This window comes from Vombatus ursinus, unplaced genomic scaffold (genome assembly GCF_900497805.2).
Source record: "Vombatus ursinus unplaced genomic scaffold, bare-nosed wombat genome assembly UNPS02014801.1, whole genome shotgun sequence".
NCBI classification, from domain to species: Eukaryota; Metazoa; Chordata; class Mammalia; order Diprotodontia; family Vombatidae; genus Vombatus; species Vombatus ursinus.
Genome location: NW_020954579.1, coordinates 15,917,822 through 15,938,296, shown reverse-complemented (window position 1 = coordinate 15,938,296; position 20,475 = coordinate 15,917,822). Strand labels below are relative to the sequence as shown.

At 43.8% G+C, this 20,475-nt stretch overlaps 1 protein-coding gene across 1 annotated transcript; it reads right to left on the bottom strand.

Annotated features, from left to right (window-relative positions):
• Positions 1 to 13,448: 13,448 nt before the first annotated feature.
• USH1G (USH1 protein network component sans) lies at positions 13,449 to 20,145 on the bottom strand. The gene is made up of 2 exons (XM_027872600.1): positions 19,982 to 20,145; positions 13,449 to 14,670 (listed from the first exon to the last, which is right to left on the bottom strand). The coding sequence occupies exons 1-2, from the start codon at positions 20,143 to 20,145 to the stop codon at positions 13,449 to 13,451; spliced, it is 1,386 nt and encodes a 461-aa protein (XP_027728401.1).
• Positions 20,146 to 20,475: the final 330 nt, after the last annotated feature.

Genomic DNA, 20,475 nt, shown 5'->3' with positions numbered 1-20,475 from the left:
TGGGCATATGTAGCCTTGGAAAACCCAGGGGCTCTGCCATCCTGGAAGAAGACTTTTCAGTGGAAGTCCCATCTGATTTGGGTGTTCTGCAGATTGTAGACATCTTTCTCCTGATGAAGAAACATGAGAAGATTCACTTTTGTGTAAGTTCAGGAGTAAAAGAGGAAACAGGAGGTGGATGCTAGAATGGGGCAAGATCCTCTGGCAATAACAAAGTAAAGGGGTAATGTCCTGAGAGATCAGATGTGGCCAGACTTCTAACAACCAAGTGAACCAACAATTCCAGGGAACTAAGAGGGAAAAGAGAGGCTCGATTTATTGATTTATATGTAAAGATTATTGAGGTTTGCAAAGCAGAGAAAGGATGAAAGCTTGGGGCCAAAGGCAAAAATCTACTGAATTGGTTCATCTTCAAAAAGAGAACAGAATCATTTATAATAACACATTTCAGCATCTTAAAATGATCCATTTTTTAAAAGTTTGGGGGTTTTTTGGCAACAGGGTAGAAGAACAACTGCTTATTGGAACAAGGTCTGAAGTCCCCGTGTAATGAGGTATACAGGTCAACCACCTCACTTGCAGGTCACCCCTCAGCCCGAAATTTGATTTTCTTCTATAGTTAACTTCATCATTTTATATATATGCACACACATATTACACATGTGCATATGTGCCTAATATATACACACATGACCACCACACATTTGTGTTATATAATACATATATAGCATGCTTATATAAATAATTTTGATGTTATATATGTGTGTATACATATACATATATACATATAGCTTATTGCAAAAGCACAATGAGGTCCCTGTCACCCCTTCTTTCTTTGGTCTATGTATTACAAAATAACATTAGGTTAATACTATAGTCTAATGTCCTTGCTCTAATCTGAATGAGAAACTCTTACCAGGGTTTCTTTGGTTATAAATTTCAAAAGAATGTCTTGCACTGATATATTTTAAATCATTCTTTTCAAAAGCCTAACCAGTATGTAGAAGAAAAGCCTCATCAGCCTAGTAAGGACTCTTCCCTCAAGTGATTAGGGTAATGATAAGAATAATAAGAGAAGGAAGAAATCTTTGGTTAATTCATTTAACAGAAAAATCTCTTCAGTTCACCTTTGACCAGGTAGAAAAGAGAATACTTAGAGGGATGAAGTGATTTGGGATGGGGGGAAGGCTTCTTTGGGATATCCTGACATGTTAAATTACTATTATTCTGTCTGATAAATCAGAAATTATTAGCCAGACTCTTAACCTTTACTTAATCTTGACTGGAGTTTTATCTTTGTTTCTGAACACTATAAGATATATAAAGACCTTGCCTGGGGAGAAAGAGTTTCAGTTATCACGAGTAACTTTGCCAATTGATTATCCCTTTAAGCAGCAATGTGTGTATATTGATACACATGTGTGTGGCTATGTAAACATATATATGTACATGTGTGCACATGTTTGCATATATATGAGTGTACATATGTGTATACACATACATATAAATGCTAACCTGAAACCTAAAATGCAGAGTAATATATATGTAAAACTCTCTATATACTATATTATAATAAATATATATTGTCTCTGACAAACTTGAAACTCGAAATGGAGAATTCTGTGTATATATATATGTAAGCATGTATATTGCTCTATATATGCTAAAATAAATAAATATATATAAATAATCTGACAAACATGAAACCTAAAATGCAGAGTACTAAGCTTTTTTCCAAAATCAATATTATCTTTGAAATAATAATAATAAATTTATATTAAAAACCAATAATACTAAATTATACATACTGTATATACATCAATAAACAATGAAGTAATAGTTATATGAAATTAATATGAATAACTTAAAACAACAAAACAGGCATGTTACTGTCTTAATTAGCAACACTAACAAGCACTTTACGTACATGATTATATAAGAAAATACCTGTGGGAAAGGGGAAAATGTCAAAAATCTGAGACATAAGCACCCATACATATCAGGGTTATGGGGTCTGCTTCCAATATGTAACATGGTTGCACAGTTTGACCAGTCTTATTTATGTCACCTCTCAACCTGCTGCTTGACTCATTCCCATAGTTAATCTTATCTTTCTGAGATCTAGGATAATCAAAGAGAATTTTATATATTTCTTTAATTAATAAAATTTCACTGTGACTCTCAATCAACTAAGCTCAGAGAACCTAGCAGTTTATCAAGTATTATTTGTTTAATAAACTGGGAAAAACCTCTTTCCCCAATAGTATTTGTTCCTGTAGTAATATAAGACTCACCTTATTTTAATTCCCACTTGCACCAATGAGTCTGGTCCTCAAAGGCAAGCAAGCTCCATCTCCTTCTCAAGGTTCTAGGACTACCGCTGAGGTGTTGAGGGTATCCTACCAGATCAAGCCCTCATTCTAATGTATTCTTCCCTATATCAGTCTCCAGTTATAGTTATATTCCCTGTGTCATTGATTGGTTAGTGCCCCAATATCATTTAATCAATTAACATCAGTTAGATTTTACAAAAGTCTATTTACTGAGAAGATATAGCAAGTGTCAAGAACAGAAGTTACAGATCATTTATCCCAATAATAGGGACACCTTCTGTTCTCTACCATCTTGGTCCCTGCGGATGCATAAGACTTGCAGGATTCTGTAAAGGATGCCACTGACTAGCATTTCTTTGAGACCTTTTCTGAGGGCCATCACAGAATGAATAATCTTCCTAGATCTTTCCTAGAATTGTAGTGAATTGTTGAGTTGGATTCTGAGTTACTCCCCATGTACATCCTACATTCCACCCCACACTCACGCCCTCATACATCTCATCCTAAGGAACATACTTGTTCTCTTACTGAGCTTCTGTCTCCATTGATCCTTCCATTCTTCTTGTGCCAGGGATATATATCAAAGTCAAAGGCCTCAGGATCCAGTCAAGAATTTGAAGTTAGTGCTCCTGTGATGGTCACATACCCCTTTTATTTCTAGCCTCTTGTAGGCTTTGGCAGAATCTGTATGGATAGTCATGGTATGTAGGTACTGGCAATACCTTCATTCATTCCCCTTGGCTCCCTGGTTGAGGTGGGGGAGTTAAAATACTCTTGCTCCCCATTGTCACTTCCAGTCCCTCTCCCTACCTTCATCACTCAGTGACCTCTCCTCCCTTGAAATTCATACAATTCATATCTACCATCCAATCAAAATCCTGGTAGCTGGAAGACTTCTAGATCATTCTCTTCCTTCCTCAATGAGTTTGGTACCTGGATCACAATTTTTCTCCCTTCTCCAACTCCTACCCTCATACTTGGGGGTTTCAATATACATATTCACTCTCCCTCAAACAACCTAAATATATAGTTCCTCAACCTGCTCGCATCCCATGACTGACTCCTCCACCCTACTTCAGCCACACTTTTTGTTCTCTTACTCAACCCCTTGCAATCTGGTTTTTGACCTCATTATTCCAATGAAACTGCTTTCTCCAAAGTTGTCATTGATCTTTTATTTGCCAAATCCAATGGTCTTTTGGCTTATATTTCTTCTTTTGAAAACTGCTGGTTCATATCTTTTAACTGTGTATTTCTTGGTGAATGATGCTTATTTTCATATATTTGGATTAGTTCAAAACATATCTTAGATATAAGATTTTTACCTGAGAAACTTGCTGCAAAGGTATTCTTTCAGTTAACTATTTCCCTTCTATTTTTAGATGCATTGATTTTGTTTGTAAAAATGTTTTAACTTTATGTAACAAAAAAATTACCATTTTATCTCCTGGCATTCTTTTTTGTCCCTTGTTTGGTCAAGAATTCTTTCCCTAGGCATAGTTGTGGAAGGCATTTTCTTTTATTGCTTCTCTAATTTGTTTATGGTGTGACTTTTTAGACCTAAGGTACATACCTACTTGGATATATGTGTCTCTGGTGTCTTGTTTCATAGAAGCTCATTTACATATGACTTGTACAGACTTTGAGGATGATAACTGGGAAACTATGATAACTAGAATTTTTTAGTAACTGTGGGATAATTGTATATTGCCATTGTACAATTACACATTGTCCATGTGTAAAATGGTGTTCTACACCTAGATTCTACCGGACTGATTTGCACTTTTTCCAGAAGTTTTTGTTAAAGCCTTTACCCCAGTAAAGATTTCTAGGAAGTCTAGATTTCCTCTAAAAACTGTTACATATTTCACTATATTAACATACCACAATTTGTTCAGTCATTCCATGACTAATTGACATCACTTTCCTTCCAGTTCTTTGTTACTACAAAAAGTGCTTCTATAAATATATCTTTAAATATATGGGACCTCTCACTCTGTCTTTGATGTCTTTGGAAGTATAAGGCACTTCACTGCTAGCCTTCATCCTACATTATAGCTACTCTATGTCAACTAGCTTGGTGGATAAAAAGTAGGCAATTTTCTCCTCTTCCTTCCCCAGCTCAAAATAATCCCTGCTTTTGATTAAATTATCAAGACTCCTAGCAAATATACTCTTCATAGCCATTTTTAGGTCCATTCCATCACTTGTCCCTAAAAGCCTGTTGTTTCTATATTTTAAACTGTGGTCCAGCATATATCTCACTCTCAGTCACCATCTTCTTAACCAGTTCTTCATTGTCTAAATCTTTTTTTTTTCTGAAGCCCTTGCCTTCAATTTATTGCAATTGTAATGAAAATCCCACCTCTGTGCCTAAGGTCTCCAGTTTACTTGTTAAACTTTAGCAATGCTTTCTAGATTTCTCTTGGTATCTGTGCCTACATAAAGCTACTGGAAATGGGTAATAGTCATCCCATTGGACAAATCTTTAGAGATTATCTTTTACATATATCCCAGAAAGATAGAAGATCTCTCTGTTGTTATTATCAGGTAAACAAACTGCTGACTCACTACTCCCCAGAAGCAAGTTATAACCACCCTTTACTCATCCCTTCTTCTTCTGACCCTTGCTTGGTGACCTTTCACATGAAAGTACCTGACAATCTATTCTATAGCACCATGCCATGGATGTCAGGCAAGTGCCTCTTACACAGAATGTTGTTTCCTCCTCTTCAAAAAGAGCCTTATATCTTTTTCTTAGCTCCAAGTGTTCAGTGCTTCTCCTTTACTCTCTCCTCTGGTCTATATTATTTATCTATGGAAAAATTGCCTCACTTGACTTTTTCTTTTCCTTTTTATTTATTTTCCACCTTTTTTTTGACCCTGCTCTGCCCAGTTAAACATAGTAGCTTAAAATTTTTCCTCCCTACAACTTCTTATTTTAAGTAACTTCTCTGCCCTTTGTCTTCCACAGTATTTCTCTTCCTTTCTGGACTATTTCTGATTTCTATTTTCTGATTCCTGGGCTATTTTGCTCTTGCTTTTTCCTTCTTTATTTTTTTCTGTTTCCCTTATGATGATAAAGTTTCTGAAATATTAGGTTTGGGTTCCCTATTCTTTCCTATTTCTACATTATTGCCCTTGTAAGCTATGCCCTAAACTCCATAATTTCTGTTGTGCCCCTCTCTTGGAAATATTGATATATGAAGGATTCATGATGGAAGCATCATTGTGCAGTGGGAGTTCCTCTGTGTTCTGCCTTTCATTGCTCTTCATTTCCACCAAGTCCATTCCATTCCATTCCATTTCATGATTTCCCCACGAGTATATATAGTCTTAATATACAATGCTTCCCCACTCCATCTACCCCCTTTTATCTTGTCTATTTCTTTGGAAAAAGGCATACTCATCCAGAGCCATTCATTCACTCACTCACTTTCTAAATATTTATTATAGTCATAGGTTTCATCCCACCAAGTCTCAGTAATACCTTTGAGGTCAATTTTACCTCCTTGCATTAGGACTTCTAGCTCATCTGAATTAGGAGCTCCTTTGCACATATCCTATAGTTCCTTGAGGGAGTTCTGCTACTGTTTTTAGGTCTATACAGGACCTAGTGAGGTTTCCAACTGAAATGTCACCCATCCCTTCTTAGAGAAGATCCTTAATCTCTCAGGTGTCCCAGCAACAATCCTGGAGGGTTCCGCAATCTTGAATGGCTCCCCCAATCTGAAATTACTCCATCCTAGAATAACTCACCACTCTTACACATGGTACCATCATTCTTCACTTCCAGATGTTTAATTGGATATATGACGCCACCTGTGATTCTCCACTTCCCCCTACTGGTCAGATTCTAGTAATTGCAGTGAACGCTTCCCGAGAAGGCAGTGTGAGGATAGGTTAAACACAAATGTGAGAGGAGGAGAGGTAGGAAGATGTAATCTGTTCTTCCAAGAGGACATAGCGAGCAGGAATCGTCCATAGGATTTCACCCCATCTGCCTTTGGGCAAAGGTCAGGGCTAGAGACAAAGCTAGCATGGTAGTGGAAAATGCAAGTACAAAGGGGTGCCACTGATGTGATGCACAGAACAATGAACTAGAAGTCAAGAAATCTGAATTATGGTCCTGGCTTCTAGCTGTGTATCCTTGGACGAGTCATTTTACATAAGCCTCAGCTTCCTTGAGTGAAAAATGAAGATAATAAGACTAGTACTACCTACTTCAAAAAGTTGTCATAAGGAAAACACTTTGTTAAAGTGCTAAATAAATGTAGGCTCCAATTTCATGATTGCTTAAGTTCCCTTCTAGCTCTAAAATACTAAGATCTAAGAAATACAACATGGGTCAGGCTTGTAGAGCCCTTAACAGCAGCATACAGCTACATAGATCCATACAATGTTGAGGTGAAAGAGACCTTAGTGATCCTCCATAGACTAAGCCCCTCATTATATAGATGAGAAAAGCTCAAGAAGTAGTAGCTATTTGTCCAGTGAATTAACGGCCAGTCTAGGACTAAACCACAGCTCATGTTGTGGAAGATGTGGTTACCTGTCATGATGGGGAAGGAAAGGAAGAAGTATATGAATTTATTAACCACCTACTATGTGCCAGGCACTGTCAGGATGCCATTCTGAAATGTAATGTCTATGTGGACAGCAGTGTGGGGTAGTAGAAAGAGCACTGAGTTAATAGCCTGGATACCCAGACCCTAGTCTCAGCCCCACCACTAAACACATCTGTCATCTGTCAACCAAATCTCTGCATCTCTTAGTTTTCACACAAAGGGATATTTAACTAGATGACATCTAAAATTTCTTCCAGCTCAAATATTCCAAAATTAATACGCAGTAAATAACCCATGTCTAGATAGCATTTATAGAATGCTTTAAGTTTTGCAAAGTGGGGGAAAAGAAAGTTTTGCAAAGTGCTCTACAAATATTATCTCATCTTATCCTTACAACAATCCCAGCCTCAGTTTTCTCTTCTACTAAGGTCCCATTGTTCTACGTTGCCTCTCAATTGGCTGGCACCTTTAAGAAAGAGGCTACAATGATTCTCAGATCCCTTTCCTGGGCCATAACTCATCCCTGGGATCCCATTAGCGTGGCATCATAGTTTTGTACCCTTAACTCAGAGATGACTTCTAGAGGACAGAAGTCATGTTGTGCTCCTGGGGACTGGCATCAGGCCAGTTAGGGAAATTGAGTATTACAGCAGGATCCTCAGTGGTGGTGGAATGAGTTGGATAAGATTGCCACAATTAGGTGCCATTGTTATCCCCATTTTACAGACAAGAGAACTAAGGCAAACGGAGATGAAGTGCCTTGCTGAGGATCACATGACTTGAGATAGTATCTGAGACTGGATTTGATCTCAGGTCTTCCTGGCTCGAGGCCCAGCACTCTACCTACTGTGCCCCTAAACCTCATCTATACCCTATTTATATTTTCATCTTATTCCTCCTTTGAGAATAATTCCAAAAATGTACTATCAGATGTAAAAAAAAAAAAAAGAATATTTCATCTAATTTGTCTTTAAATACCTTCCTTCAAATTTTAACATGTGCCTGGTGGCAGAAAGGGATTTAGAAGATGAGATGATTATGATGTTGATAGGTAGATAGATATTTATAGAATACTTTAAGGTTTACAAAGCCCTTTACATGAATTATTTGATTCTCATAATGGTTCTGTGAAATAGTTTACATAGGTTTTATTAGCCTTATTTTGCAAATTTAAAAAACTGAGGCTGAGAGATATTGAGTGACGCAACTAGAAAGTGTTAAAGGCAGGACTGGAATCCAAATCTCCCCTGATTTCAGGTCCAATGCTTTTTCTACTACTCCACATGTTGATGCTCAGTCTATCCATGCCCTTCCTGCTTTTAAAAACTTGAATTATATTCCTACCTCCCTCTGCATTCATCTTTCCAGACTGGAGCCCTAATTATTTTGAAGCAGGTTAGCACAATCAGAAAACATAACGTGTAGTTCTGGCTCTGACATGAGCTAGTCTATGTGACCCTGGGCAAGTCACCTAACCAGGATCTGAGTTTTTTTCATTTGTAAAATGGTATTAATGATAACCACTCTACCAATCTTTATAGAGTTATTGTGAGGACCCAAGGAGATAATAAATGTGAAAGCATTTTATAAAGCACACACAAGTGACAGTTGGTCAACAGTGTTATTATTATCACCATTGTTATCATACCATAGGAAGCTTTTCCCAAGCCTTTGTTTTTTCTGATTGCAACCACTCCAGACTTCCTCCATCTCCATTGGGTATTTATTGAGGTTTTGCTTTAGAATTATGCCTCCACCTGTCAGGGCAGGCACACTATGGCTCACAATAGGGGCAGAGAAATGTTTTCCCCTTTGTTTGAAGGGTGGTAAGATTCACTGAACTCTGAGCTCATCCTGTTGATACCTCTAATCTAAGCAGCCTCAACAGCACATCCAATCATCGCTTGAAAATTGAAAAGAACCTTGGGAATCATTGAGTTCAATCACGTCTTCTTATAGATGAGAACACTGAGCCCCGCAGAGGTTGAATGACTTGTCCAGGTCACATAGGTGATAAGGAACAGAACTGGTATTCAAACCGAAATACTGTGACTCCCTAACCATTACTCTATGCTGCCTCTCAATTGGCCAACATCTTTAGGGAAGAGGCTACAATAATTCTCAGATCCCTTTCTTGGACCATAACTGACCCCTGGGAGCCTGTTAGCCTGGCAGCGTAGTTTTGTACCCTTAACTCAGGGACAGCTTATAAAGGTCATGTTGTGCTCCCGGGAAGTGTGGCTGTGGCATCAGGACAGTTTGGGAAATTGAGTACTATAACAGAATCCTCAGTAGCAGTGGGGTCGATTGGACTAGATTGCCACAGAACAACAGTACTTTATAACTGGAGGGCACCTTAATAGAGGAGGAAGCTGAGGCCTGAAGAAGGGAAGTGGTCAGATTAAGAGGACAGGGATCAGGGCAGCTAGGTGGCACAGTGGATAGAGCACCAGCTCTGGAGTCAGGAGGACCTGAGTTCAAATCCGACCTCATACAATTGACACTTACTAGCTGTGTAATCCTGGGCAAGTCGCTTAACACCATTGCCTAGCCAAAAAAAAAAATAAAAAAGGACAGGGATTCCAGAGGCCAAAGAATTATGGATTTAGAGCTGGAAGGGGTCTCATAAGCCAACTTGTCCAACCCCTCATTTACAGATGAGAGAACTGAGGCCCAGAGAGGTTGTGATTTGCCCAAGATCATCAGAGGTAAAATTTGAATGCAGGACCTCTGACTCCAGAACCAATATTCTTCACCCCACCCTACAGTCCAGGTGGTCTTACTTCTAAAGAAGAGACTGGCCCATCTCAGAGGGCACTTCTGAAGACACGGGAGCTGAGAACAACCTACCTCAGAAGGGCTGCCACCTGTCCCTTAGGCTTTGGAGAAGGGGTCTCAGCTCTAGGAATGGGTTGAGCCCGGACCACCCACCTACTCAGTCCCATCCCTTCTTCCAACCATTCCTGCTCCCCCCACCTCAATAACTCTCCTAGTCTTGTTCCTAAGTGTCAGGACCTAGGATGAAGTAGGAGGAAGGAATGAAAGATCTACACAGATGTGGAGGCAAAGGGGAAAGATTCTGCCCAAACACAGGAGCTTCAGTTCCTGGTCACACTAAATCTTTGCTCAACCCCCTCCCCCCCAAGGATACTACTCCTTACTGCAGACCCAGTAATTCTCGCCACTCTGCCCACCCTACCCAATACCCAAAGATCCAGCCAATCAAAAATCACACCATGGCAGGGAATTCTATACAAAAGAATTATAATCAGAATGGGTAACAATAGTACAGCAGAAAGAACCCCGGGCCCTCTCCCTTACCCAACTTATACAGAATTGGGGAAGGAGTATGTGCAGTAAGTGGGCAGGGTAAGGAAAGGGAGGGGTGGGGTCCAGGAATGGTATAGGGGGATAGGAGATAGCCTGGAGCTAAGTGGGAGCGATATCGGCACTTAAGGGTTGCCCCAGGCCTGGGAAACAGAGCCAAAAGACCGGTTGGGATCAGGCTTGGGATGGCATATAAGGGACCCTGAAGGCGATTGGGGAATAGACACTCCACCTTAGAAGGCCCTCATCCCTGTAGGGTGGTGAAGCTCCCCTACCCATGGGCCTCTTCCTGGGGGAAAACCCCAGTCATAACCAGCTCAGGGGCTGAAGGAACTAGGAGCTACGGTGATAGAAGAAAAAAGGGCTCCTCAGCTGAAGGGCAGAGGATCAAAGAAGGCAGATGGGAGGGCTGTTCGAGCATGTACATGACGATGTGTATCCCATGTCTATGTCCTGCGAATCTTACTATGTCTCTGACAACCATCAGCATCTTCAGTAAAAAGTTAATCAGCTCTCATTTTGTGGATTAGCCATGGGGAATTCCTAATCCTGCTGCCAGCAAGGACACTCCCAGCTACCCACTTCATCTCCACTTCATTGCTCAGGATCAGCAAGTTAAATGTGCTATTAACACTGAGCCAAACAGGGCAACAATTACAATACTGCTCACCCTTTCTTTCCAAAGGAGGATAGTGCCCCCCAAAATAGAAAAAAAACTCTCACCAAAGCTTTGGAGTTTGTCAACTGTTTCAGATTCCCTATGCTGTTGGTCCCTCCCCTGCCCACACTGGAGTGGATAATTGAGAGCTGTCTCTGTTAGTGCATGCCTGTACTGGGCACTAAGTCAGGAGCTGCGCTCAGGATCTGTCTCTTTATGCCTCTGAGGGATGTGGGAGGGTGGGGGAGATGTCTCTGAGGCTGGTGGCTTGTGCCCGTCTCTACTTCAGGGAGGAGCTCGTGCCCAGCCTCTAGATTCATAGTGCGGAAGCCCATTCCTCTACCACCTGGTGTCACCTTGGCTCTCGAAGTTTCTCTGCAGGATGACAAGGGCTGTTATTCTCCTGCCTGTATAGTTAAGGGGGAGATGGAAGCATGAGGGGGGAGGGGAAAGGGAAGGGGCCTGAAGCACGTGGCTGAGCTGGAAAGAGAAACCAATATTCTTTGCTTCTAGTCTGGCACTCCTTATTTCCCCAGCGGTGGCAAAGCAAGATGGATGAGGGGCTGAAGACTGTGAGAGGGAAGGGGGAACTGTACATGCTCTCAGCGGTCAGCATTGCAAGGTAGAAATGTATTTTGGCTGAGGAGTCTGTCTCATGAATGGCTCTCGCCCCTCTGGATACAGGTTCTCTAGAGGGAGAGACTCAGTCTGAGGATCCTCTTCTAAGAGGGGACAAGTGGCCAGCATCGAGGGGCACCCTTTCCTTCTGCTGAGCTTACAGCACTTCAGAACCCCGGAGATATGGCTTCCCCTGACTCTGTGAGCTGGGGTTTAATGCATAGAAATGCCCTTTGAAGGGTCTTCTGTCAGGTTCAGAGTGGGGACAGGCATCCTTCTATTTAACATGGCCACAGCTTTAAAACTATTCATAGTGAGGGGGTGTAAGGAGTGGTTTGGATCAGGACATTCACTATTTGGGTTACTTCCATTGTGCTCTGACCCCTCACTAGAAGTCTAAGGGAGATCTGGTTTTGCCCGTGTCCCAAGAAAGAAGAGCTGTGCTCACCTTTCCAAGTACTCAGGTCCTCTAGATCACAGAAACCCAAATACACAGGATGGTGAGACCTGCATCCCTTTCCCCCTCCCCACCAGGGTTACAGCAAGATGGGAGAGAATAAGGTGAGCTAGAGGAGGAGAAAAGGGAACACTCTCTATTCCCAGACCTAGAACAATCTTGAAAGAACAAGCAGTCCATCATCCCAGCAGGACCCAGGCTCCTGGAACTGCAGGACAGGAAGGGAACAAGGGCCTTTGGACTGTGGCTGGTGAGGCCTCTGGTGGTCTCACCGGGATCTGTGGCAATTTGCAATTCATTGGTTTGGGGCAAAAACCCCTCTGTTATCTGTGGAGAGAGGGGAGAATAGTCAATGCTTGCCTCAGTGAAGTCCTTCATGAATATTAACATCAATTAATATCAAAGAGCGTTGTGGTGACTACCCCATTCCTAGTCCCACACCTCCACCCCATCCCCAATAATTTGGCAGTCTCTTTTTCCTGGAGAGTTCCCTGGAAAGAGCTGGAGGAAACAGAATTTAAATGCCCCACCTACCCAATCTCATAATCTGGTCACCTCCCACAAGTATTGTTAGATACCTATGAGGCTCCCAGGATAGCACCTAAAGACACCAGACTGCCAGGGATTGGTATGTTCCCATTAAGGAATCACCACCAGGTGATGTCGTAGATGCGGCTAAGTGGAGTTGTGGAGGGACCCACTCTGGCACCTGAGACATTAAAGCTATGTGTAGCAAGTAGAGAATAGATTAGAACACTTCTTATGAAAACTGGGCATTCACCATTCCAGTCACTTCCCAAGACACGTGCTTTGGTCCCTCATTACGAGCTGAAGAAAGAGCTGGTGTTTTCCGTGTCTCAACAAAGAGACTACCTTGAAAAAGGGACTGGAAACCATCTCTTCTTGCTCCCACAGAAGGAGCTGCTTCTCCTGGCTTAGTTGCCAGACATCTTTAGCACAGCCCCTCTTGGACTTATAGCAAAGGGCCAGAGTACACCTCTTACTGGAAATGGTCTAAGTGCATTCTCAGTTCCACAAGAAGTGCTCCAATCCAACCCTCCTTTCCTTTGCTACATATGTGTAAGGATTCCTTATGAGTTCTCATTTGGGCAACTTAAAGAAGATCAAAATATCCCTGATCCCTGAGAGTTGGGAATCAAGTACCTGGTACTGAGAATTCAACTCAGTCTTCCCCAAACACAGAAAGACCAAGTCACAGGTCTCTCCCAGGTATATAAAATTTATTTACTGGTTCTTGCTGCTCCCTGTGCCAACTCCCCTCCCCCCCCCCAAAAAGGACAGGCTCCCTTTGCAAGGGCAAATCCCTAGGTGTGTGGCCAAGTCACTTCCCCTTCTCTGGAACTGTTTCCTCATTGTAAAATGAGAGGGTTGGACCAGCTGATCTCTATGGGCCCTTCCAGCTCAAAGTCCTATGAGCCTAAGCACTTCCTGAGTTGTTTCACTATTTCACTTCCTGCTTCTTGGACTTACAACTCTGTGTCCTGCAGGGCAGGGGGCCGCTCCAGCACCTGGCGACGTCGTTTGACCGCCCCCAAGATCTTCTTTCTGGGACCTAGGGGGATGCTGATGCTATGGAGGTCTAGTTCAGAGCAGAGCATCAGGGCATCCAGATCAATCTTCTCCTGCCTCAAGAGGGCCACAAAGTCATCCATGTGCAGGGAGGCAAGGAAAGTCTCTAGCGGGCTGGTCTCAGGCTCCAGGGCCTCATCCAGTCCCAGGTCAAACCCATCCCAAGGCAATTCATCAAGGCGCTCCTGCAAACTATTGGCACTGCCGATGCTATCATCATCTAGGCTTGGTGAGTGCTGCATCCGGGCACGCAACGTGCCTGCCCCATCTATCTCTCCTTCCCGCCCCAGCCCCTGAAGCCCACTGCTTACATAGTTCCTTCGGAACACCATGGTACCCAGGCCAGGGCGAGTAAAAAGAGAGTCATGGCCTGAGTCTGTGCTGACTTCTGAGTGGGCAGACTCAGCCCCTAGGCCAGGCTCCAAGGTGGCACGAGAGACGCTGTCCTCATCTGAGAGGAACATATCCCGGAGTGGGGAACGGCCCCACTCCTTAGGGTTGGCATAGGTCCCCTGCCGGACAAACATCACGTCACTGCCCAGCTGCAGCCCAGACAGAGAGCGGATGCTTTTTCTCCCGTCTTCTGATATCTTGAAAGTTCCTTCGCCATGCTTACGACGCTCCAGCTTCCTCTGGATTTTTGTCTTACCTCGGCCGGTGCCGTGGAGGGTGGCCTGGGAGTAGGGGAGGTGGCTGGCCAGAGACAAGTTCTGGAGACGCCGGCTCAGGGTGCTGGAAGAGAGGCTGGAGAAGCTCAGCGTGTCTGTCCGCTCAGCCAGCTCTCTCTGGTAAAGCCGCTCCATGCGCGCATGGTGTTTGCGCTGCAGTTTGGCGCAGTCCTTGATGCGCCTCTCGGCTTCACGGAAAGCTTTCTCTTTCAGCTTGCCCACAAGTTTGGGGTTCAGGCTGCTCTGCTTGGCCGCGATGGAGTCCAGGTAGCGCACACACTCCATGTGCCCTTTCATGGCGGCCATGTCCAAGGGCGTGTGGTAGTCATTGTCTAGGCACCAGATATTGGCCCCAAAGGACACCAGGAATGACAAGCAGTGGAGATGCCCGTTAGAGCCTGCCAGGTGCAGAGGGGTGTTACCCCAGATGTCACATTTGTCTGGATCACCTCTGGAACGAGATATGAGAAGTGGTTGACTGTGGAGGAGTTGGAGAAGGGGAACAGGAGGGCAGACGGTACTACTCTTTGGAACAACTTAGAGATTAGTGGTGTTGCCCCTAGAGAGGAAGCATTGGAGTGTGGGGCCTCAGCCTGGATGATCATCAGGTATTGCTTGTCTCCTGGTGGTCCCACAATGGACCATGACAGAAGGGGGCCGAGATGCCAGGAGATGTCTCCTGGCTGAAAAGATGTCCTCTCTATCCCAAAACACAGAGGTCCCATGAGTTGGTCTAAACCTAAGACTTTTATTCTAAAGCAGGGGTTCTTAAACTTTTTAATGACATGAACCCCCCTTATCAGAAAAATATTTCCAAGTGTATAAAATATGATAAATAGGATTACAGAAGAAACCAATTATATTAAAATAAATTATAAAAAAATCTAAATAATAATAGCTAGCATTATATAGTGCTTTAAAGTTTTCAAAGCACGTTGTGAATAGTATCTCATTTGCGCCTCACAACAACCCTGGAAACTGGATGCTATTAATATTCTCATTTTATAGAGAAGAAAACTGAGACAGACAGAGTTTAAGTGACCTACCCAGAGTCACACAGCTAGCAAGTACCTGAGATAAGATTTGAATTCAGGTATTCTTGATTCCAAGACTAGCACTCTATGCTACCTAACTTACTAAAAAAGAATAACAATAACTTAATAGATCCTAGGGTAAGAATCCCTGCTATAAAATAAACCTGCATAGAGTTAAGATGATAGAAAGCCAGAAACACTGACCTAAACAGACAGAATCAGCCAGAGAGCTATCAGATAGTTTGCTACTGATAAAACATATTTTTAAAAATCTCTGAGTATGCAGGCCACCATCACCATCTCAGTCACTGGTAGGTGGGGCTCTGGGGAAGGCCCAGCCCAGTCCCACCTTGCCCATGACACACACACAGGGGCTGGGAATCTCAGAGGATTAATATTTGATGCGTTGAGAGAGAGGAGTGAATTATTCATGCTGCCCAGCGAGGAGCTGGCCCAGAGAGGTGGTGGGCCTGGGGTGTTAGAGTGTGTGAATGCCTGCAGCAGATGGGTGCATATGTGCATGTGGAAGACTATGTGAGCAGTTTGCCAAGTGGTGTGTGTGTGTGTATGTGTGTGTGCATGGTGTGTCTATGGGTGTGTGTGTGTGAGTGCACTCTAGCAAATGAATTTAAGTGCATTTTGTTTGCAGGGACCAGGGCCAGGCCTGGCAAGCCCATGTGTGAGAGGCAGGTGTCCGGCCTTGGCCTTGGTCTGAAGGGGACTGTGGGGGCAGCCAGGCTGGGTGAGGGAGGGAGGAGGAGAGTATAGACTGGGAATTGAGCTCCTCAATCTACCCCTTCAAGGCCTGTTTCAGGAGGCTTAGTTAGGGGTGTCCTTCCATACTCCTGGGTGGGAGACATATTCTTTCGATCTCCCCAAATACTTCTTATAAACCCAAGTCCTGGAATAGAATACTTTGGAAATCTGTTACCTTCCTTACTGACAAAACCCCTCAAAACCATCAAAGTCACTGTTTGAGGCAGGCCCTGTCTGTCTGGGGTAATCAAACACTGTCTCCTTCCATAATTTCCCACTCTGTGACTGATTCAAAACACTCAGTCTTATCCTCCCCACCCTACTCCACCCCCACCCCCCATTCTGCTACTAATGAGGTCCCAGTTCAGGCTGAAGAATTGCTCCCTTGTCTCCTCAGCTTCTCCATTCCTCCACCCCCTAATTCTCTTCCTAATTGGATCCCAAGTCCAGCTTCATGGCAGGTAAATAGAGAGGCCCCACTGCCTTTACAGGAGACCACTGTCAAGTTAAAAAAAAAAAACCTCAAAACCCAAGAGCCCTCCTCTAAAGTGGGAGCTAGCAACACAACCCTTTCAGGCCACAGGAATCCTCCGATTCTCCCTATGACCCCTTCCCAGAGCCACAGCAAAATCCCCCTGAAGGCAAATGAGGTGATGCCTGCAGCTTGTGAAATAACCTCATCTTTTTTTCCTATATGGGGAGGGAGGGAGAGAAGAAAGAAAACCTGCAGGAGTCAGAGACCCTGGACCTACACTCTGTCTAGTGATTTGGCCTCCTGGGGATGTGTATAGCCTACTGTAAGGCAGTTACCCCACTGTGCCTAGAGGGGGGGGGGGATTGAGAGATTAAGGTAAAGGGAACAGAGAAAGCAGAGCTCAGGTAAGACGAAGGGATGCCAAATGTGGACCCCACCTGCAAAGTGGAGCCAAGAGATCTTTGGTTCAAACTTGTCTCTGGACAAGTCATTCAACCTTTTATGCTTCAGTTTCCTCATCTGCAAAATAGGAATACCTATAATTCCTATCACATTGGGTTACTATAGGGATCTACTGAAATAATATATTTAAGCTTTGTAAACTTTAAGGCACTATATTATGTCATATTGAATTGTATACATATACATATAGTGGTTAGTTATTATTATTTTTATTACACATATGCAGGGTGTGATATAATGGACCACTGGACTGAAGAACTAGGTCTAGATCCAGCTTTGCCATTTGAGTGATCTTGAGTAAATCCCTTTACCTTATAAGGATCTCAGTTTCCTGGGGAGTTTGGATTATATTTCATGAATCTATATATTCCTTTTCAGTCTCCTTGGGATCCTACATCTCTTAAGAGCCCTATGTAGCCCTTGCTACCAGGACCCTAATGGTTGTGCAGTGATTCAGGGAGACAGCTAATGGGGTGGAAGATGGCTTAACAGCTGTTGCTTAAAAAAAAAACAAACCAGGGGCACCTAGGTGGCACCGTAGATAGAGCACCGGACCTGGAGTCAGGAGGACCTGAGTTCAAATCCGGTCTTAGACACTTGACAGTTACTAGCTGTGTGACCCTGGGCAAGTCACTTAACCCCAATTGCCTCATCAAAAAGGAAAAAAAAAGTTAACAAAAACAACTCACCCAGAAAAGAAGTGGAGGCCAACCTAGCAATCTTCTCCCTTGTGTTGTGCGCTTTCTCCTATTTCGATGGTCAGCTTATTGGTATTTCAAGCTGTCTTTGGGAATGCAGGTATTTATTGAGTGTCATTCCTCAACATTGGAAAACAGTTCTAAGCCCATCTGGCTTCATCAGTTTGGGTGAAAATTTCTGTCAATTTACAATTACTAAGGTGGTTTAGTGTTTGGTCCAGCTTTGTGTAGCAATAAGTGACACACAGTTCAGAAATAAGTAATTTGTCTCCCAATGATTACAAAAGAATCTAAAAACAAAGCCTTAGAACCCATAATTGACACTGTCTATGCTATCTCCAAGTCTAATGAAAGGAACACCAAATTTTTAATGAATAAAAGCATGTTCAGGAAAAAAAATATTTAACATATTCAACTTTTTTTAAGTTCACAGACTCAGGGTTAAGAGTTCCTGCAGTTAGGTGGAACAGTTGATAGAACTCTAGGCCTGGAATCAGGAAGACCTGAGTTCAAATTCTGCCTCAGACATTTACTAGCTGTAAGAGTCACTTAAACTCTGCCTCAATTTCCTTATCTGTAAAATAGGTATCATAATAGTACCTACCTCCCACAGCCATAGTGAAGATCAAATGTGATATCTGTAAAGTGCTTAGCCCAGTGCCTGGTATATAGTAGGTTCTTAATAAATGTTTGTTCCATTCCCCTTTGGAGGCAACTAAGTGGTTTAGTGGATAGGGCACAATCATTAGATTGTAAGCTCCTTGAGGACAAGGTCTGTCTTTTGCTTCTTTTTGTATTCCCAGTGCTTAGCAGTTCCTGGCAGATAGTAGGTGCTTTGTTTCTGCTGTTCTGTCATGTCCAACTCTTTGGGATCCTCTTTGGGGTCTTCTTGGCAAAAACACTAGTTTACCATTTCCTTCTCCAGCTCATTGTACAAATGAGGAAACTGAGGCAAACAGGCTTAAATTGTACTCCCAGGGTCACACAGCAAATAAGTATCTGAGGCCAGATTTGAACTCAGGAAAATGAGTCTTCCTGACTCTAGGCCAGGCACTCTACCTACTGCACCACTTAGTGCTTACTGAATGTTTATTGAGTTGAATTGAATTGAATTGAGCCTGGGCCTGGAGTCAGGCAGACCTGAATTCAAATCTAGCTTCAGATATTTCCTAGCTGAGTGACCTGGGACCAATCAATTAACCTCTAGCTGTCTCAGTTTTCTCAACTGGAAAATAGGGATCATAATAACACATTCCTCCCATGACTGTTGTGAGGATCAAATGAAATTAATATTTGTAAAGCACCTGGCACAGAGTAGGCTTTTAATAAATGCTTGTTCTCTTCCCTCTACAGTCAGTCCTTTATCCCTCAACCACTACCGCTTTCTCCCAGGCAGATTTTATCTCTTTATTAAGGTCTTGACCACTGGGTTCCATGCTCACACCATCCCCACAAAAGACTGGGCTTCCAAGGGGAAATAGTGGAGAAGTGTGCCCTGTACACAGTTGCACACATGGTTTCAAAACACACAAGACAAGCTGCTTAGAGGAGGGCAGTGTAGGGGCAAGCCAAGGCTAATGAAGAAAAGCAGTGGAGAGGAAGAAAAGCTGGGGCAGTCATATTTCACCCTTTCTCATGAGAGCTGAAGGAGAGGAAACCCAATTAAAGGGCAGTGGAGCAAGGCAGCTGTGGCATTTTCAGGCTGCACAATACAATATCCATAAATACCAAAGAATGAGCAGGGAGACAGGGAGAGTGAGGCCAGGGGCCAGGCAAAGGTGGTAAAGCCAGGCTGGGTAGCCCCAGCTCTTCTACCTATGGTAGAGAGGGGACAAGGACACCCTCCCCTCCAACACCCTATCATGTTTGACCCTTCTCTGGAAGACCTCTCTTCCTCTGAGATAATTTTTGGAAGGGGATCCCTGATTCCCTCCTCCTCCTATTTCTGCAGCTCCCTTTCTCCTAAACTCTCTGGTCATTACCTTGACCTCAGGAACTGGAACCCCAACCCCAGTGCTTCTTCTTTTGGGACTTGCTATTCACCTACACACACACACACACACACACACACCCTGCTCCCTACAAGTGTCACAGGTTATTACACACACGCACCCCATACCAAGAGCTGGGCTTTGGGGGAGGAGGAAGCCAGGGCACAGGGTAAAAACCAGATCTTAGGAGAAGGGTATTCTAAGAAAGGACAAGGAAAGGCTATGGGAAAAGAGGGCTGGGGTCAGGCCTCCCTCATCCCTAAAGTTTTCCAGGGAAAAGAAACACCGAGATCCGCCAAGGGAGAAAGAGCCAGGGAGGAAGGGCGGTGGGGAATGGGAACCTCACCCTCGGCTAACGATGAGACGCAGCGACTCCAGGTTACCGTGGTAGGCGGCCCAGAGGGTGGGGGTCATGCCATCTTCATCTGGAGCATTAAGTTCCTTCCGGGTGGCTTCTTTGAGAAGGTCCAAGTAGCCATCCCGGGCCGCCCGGTGGTACTGGTCGTTCATGGTGCCAAAGTTAGATGGGTAGGGGAGGGGGAAGGGAGGTGACTTCAGGGGGAACCGGCCGCGTTATTAGAGCAGAGGCATTGGGTTTGGGAAGGGGGGCGGGGGGCACGGGGCCCGCCGGCCCAGCTACTACAGACAGAGGCTGCCTAGAGCCGTGGTTACCCGGACATCTGAGATGCTCTCACCCCAAAGGCGGGGGAGGGGGGACAGGGGAGGGAGAAGCGGGGGACTGAGAAGATCTCCGCTCGCCTGCTGCACTGAGACCCGAGCTCCCCCTGGGTCCTAAGTGCCATCTATCAGTCTGTCCTGCTCCCATCTCATCCAGACAGG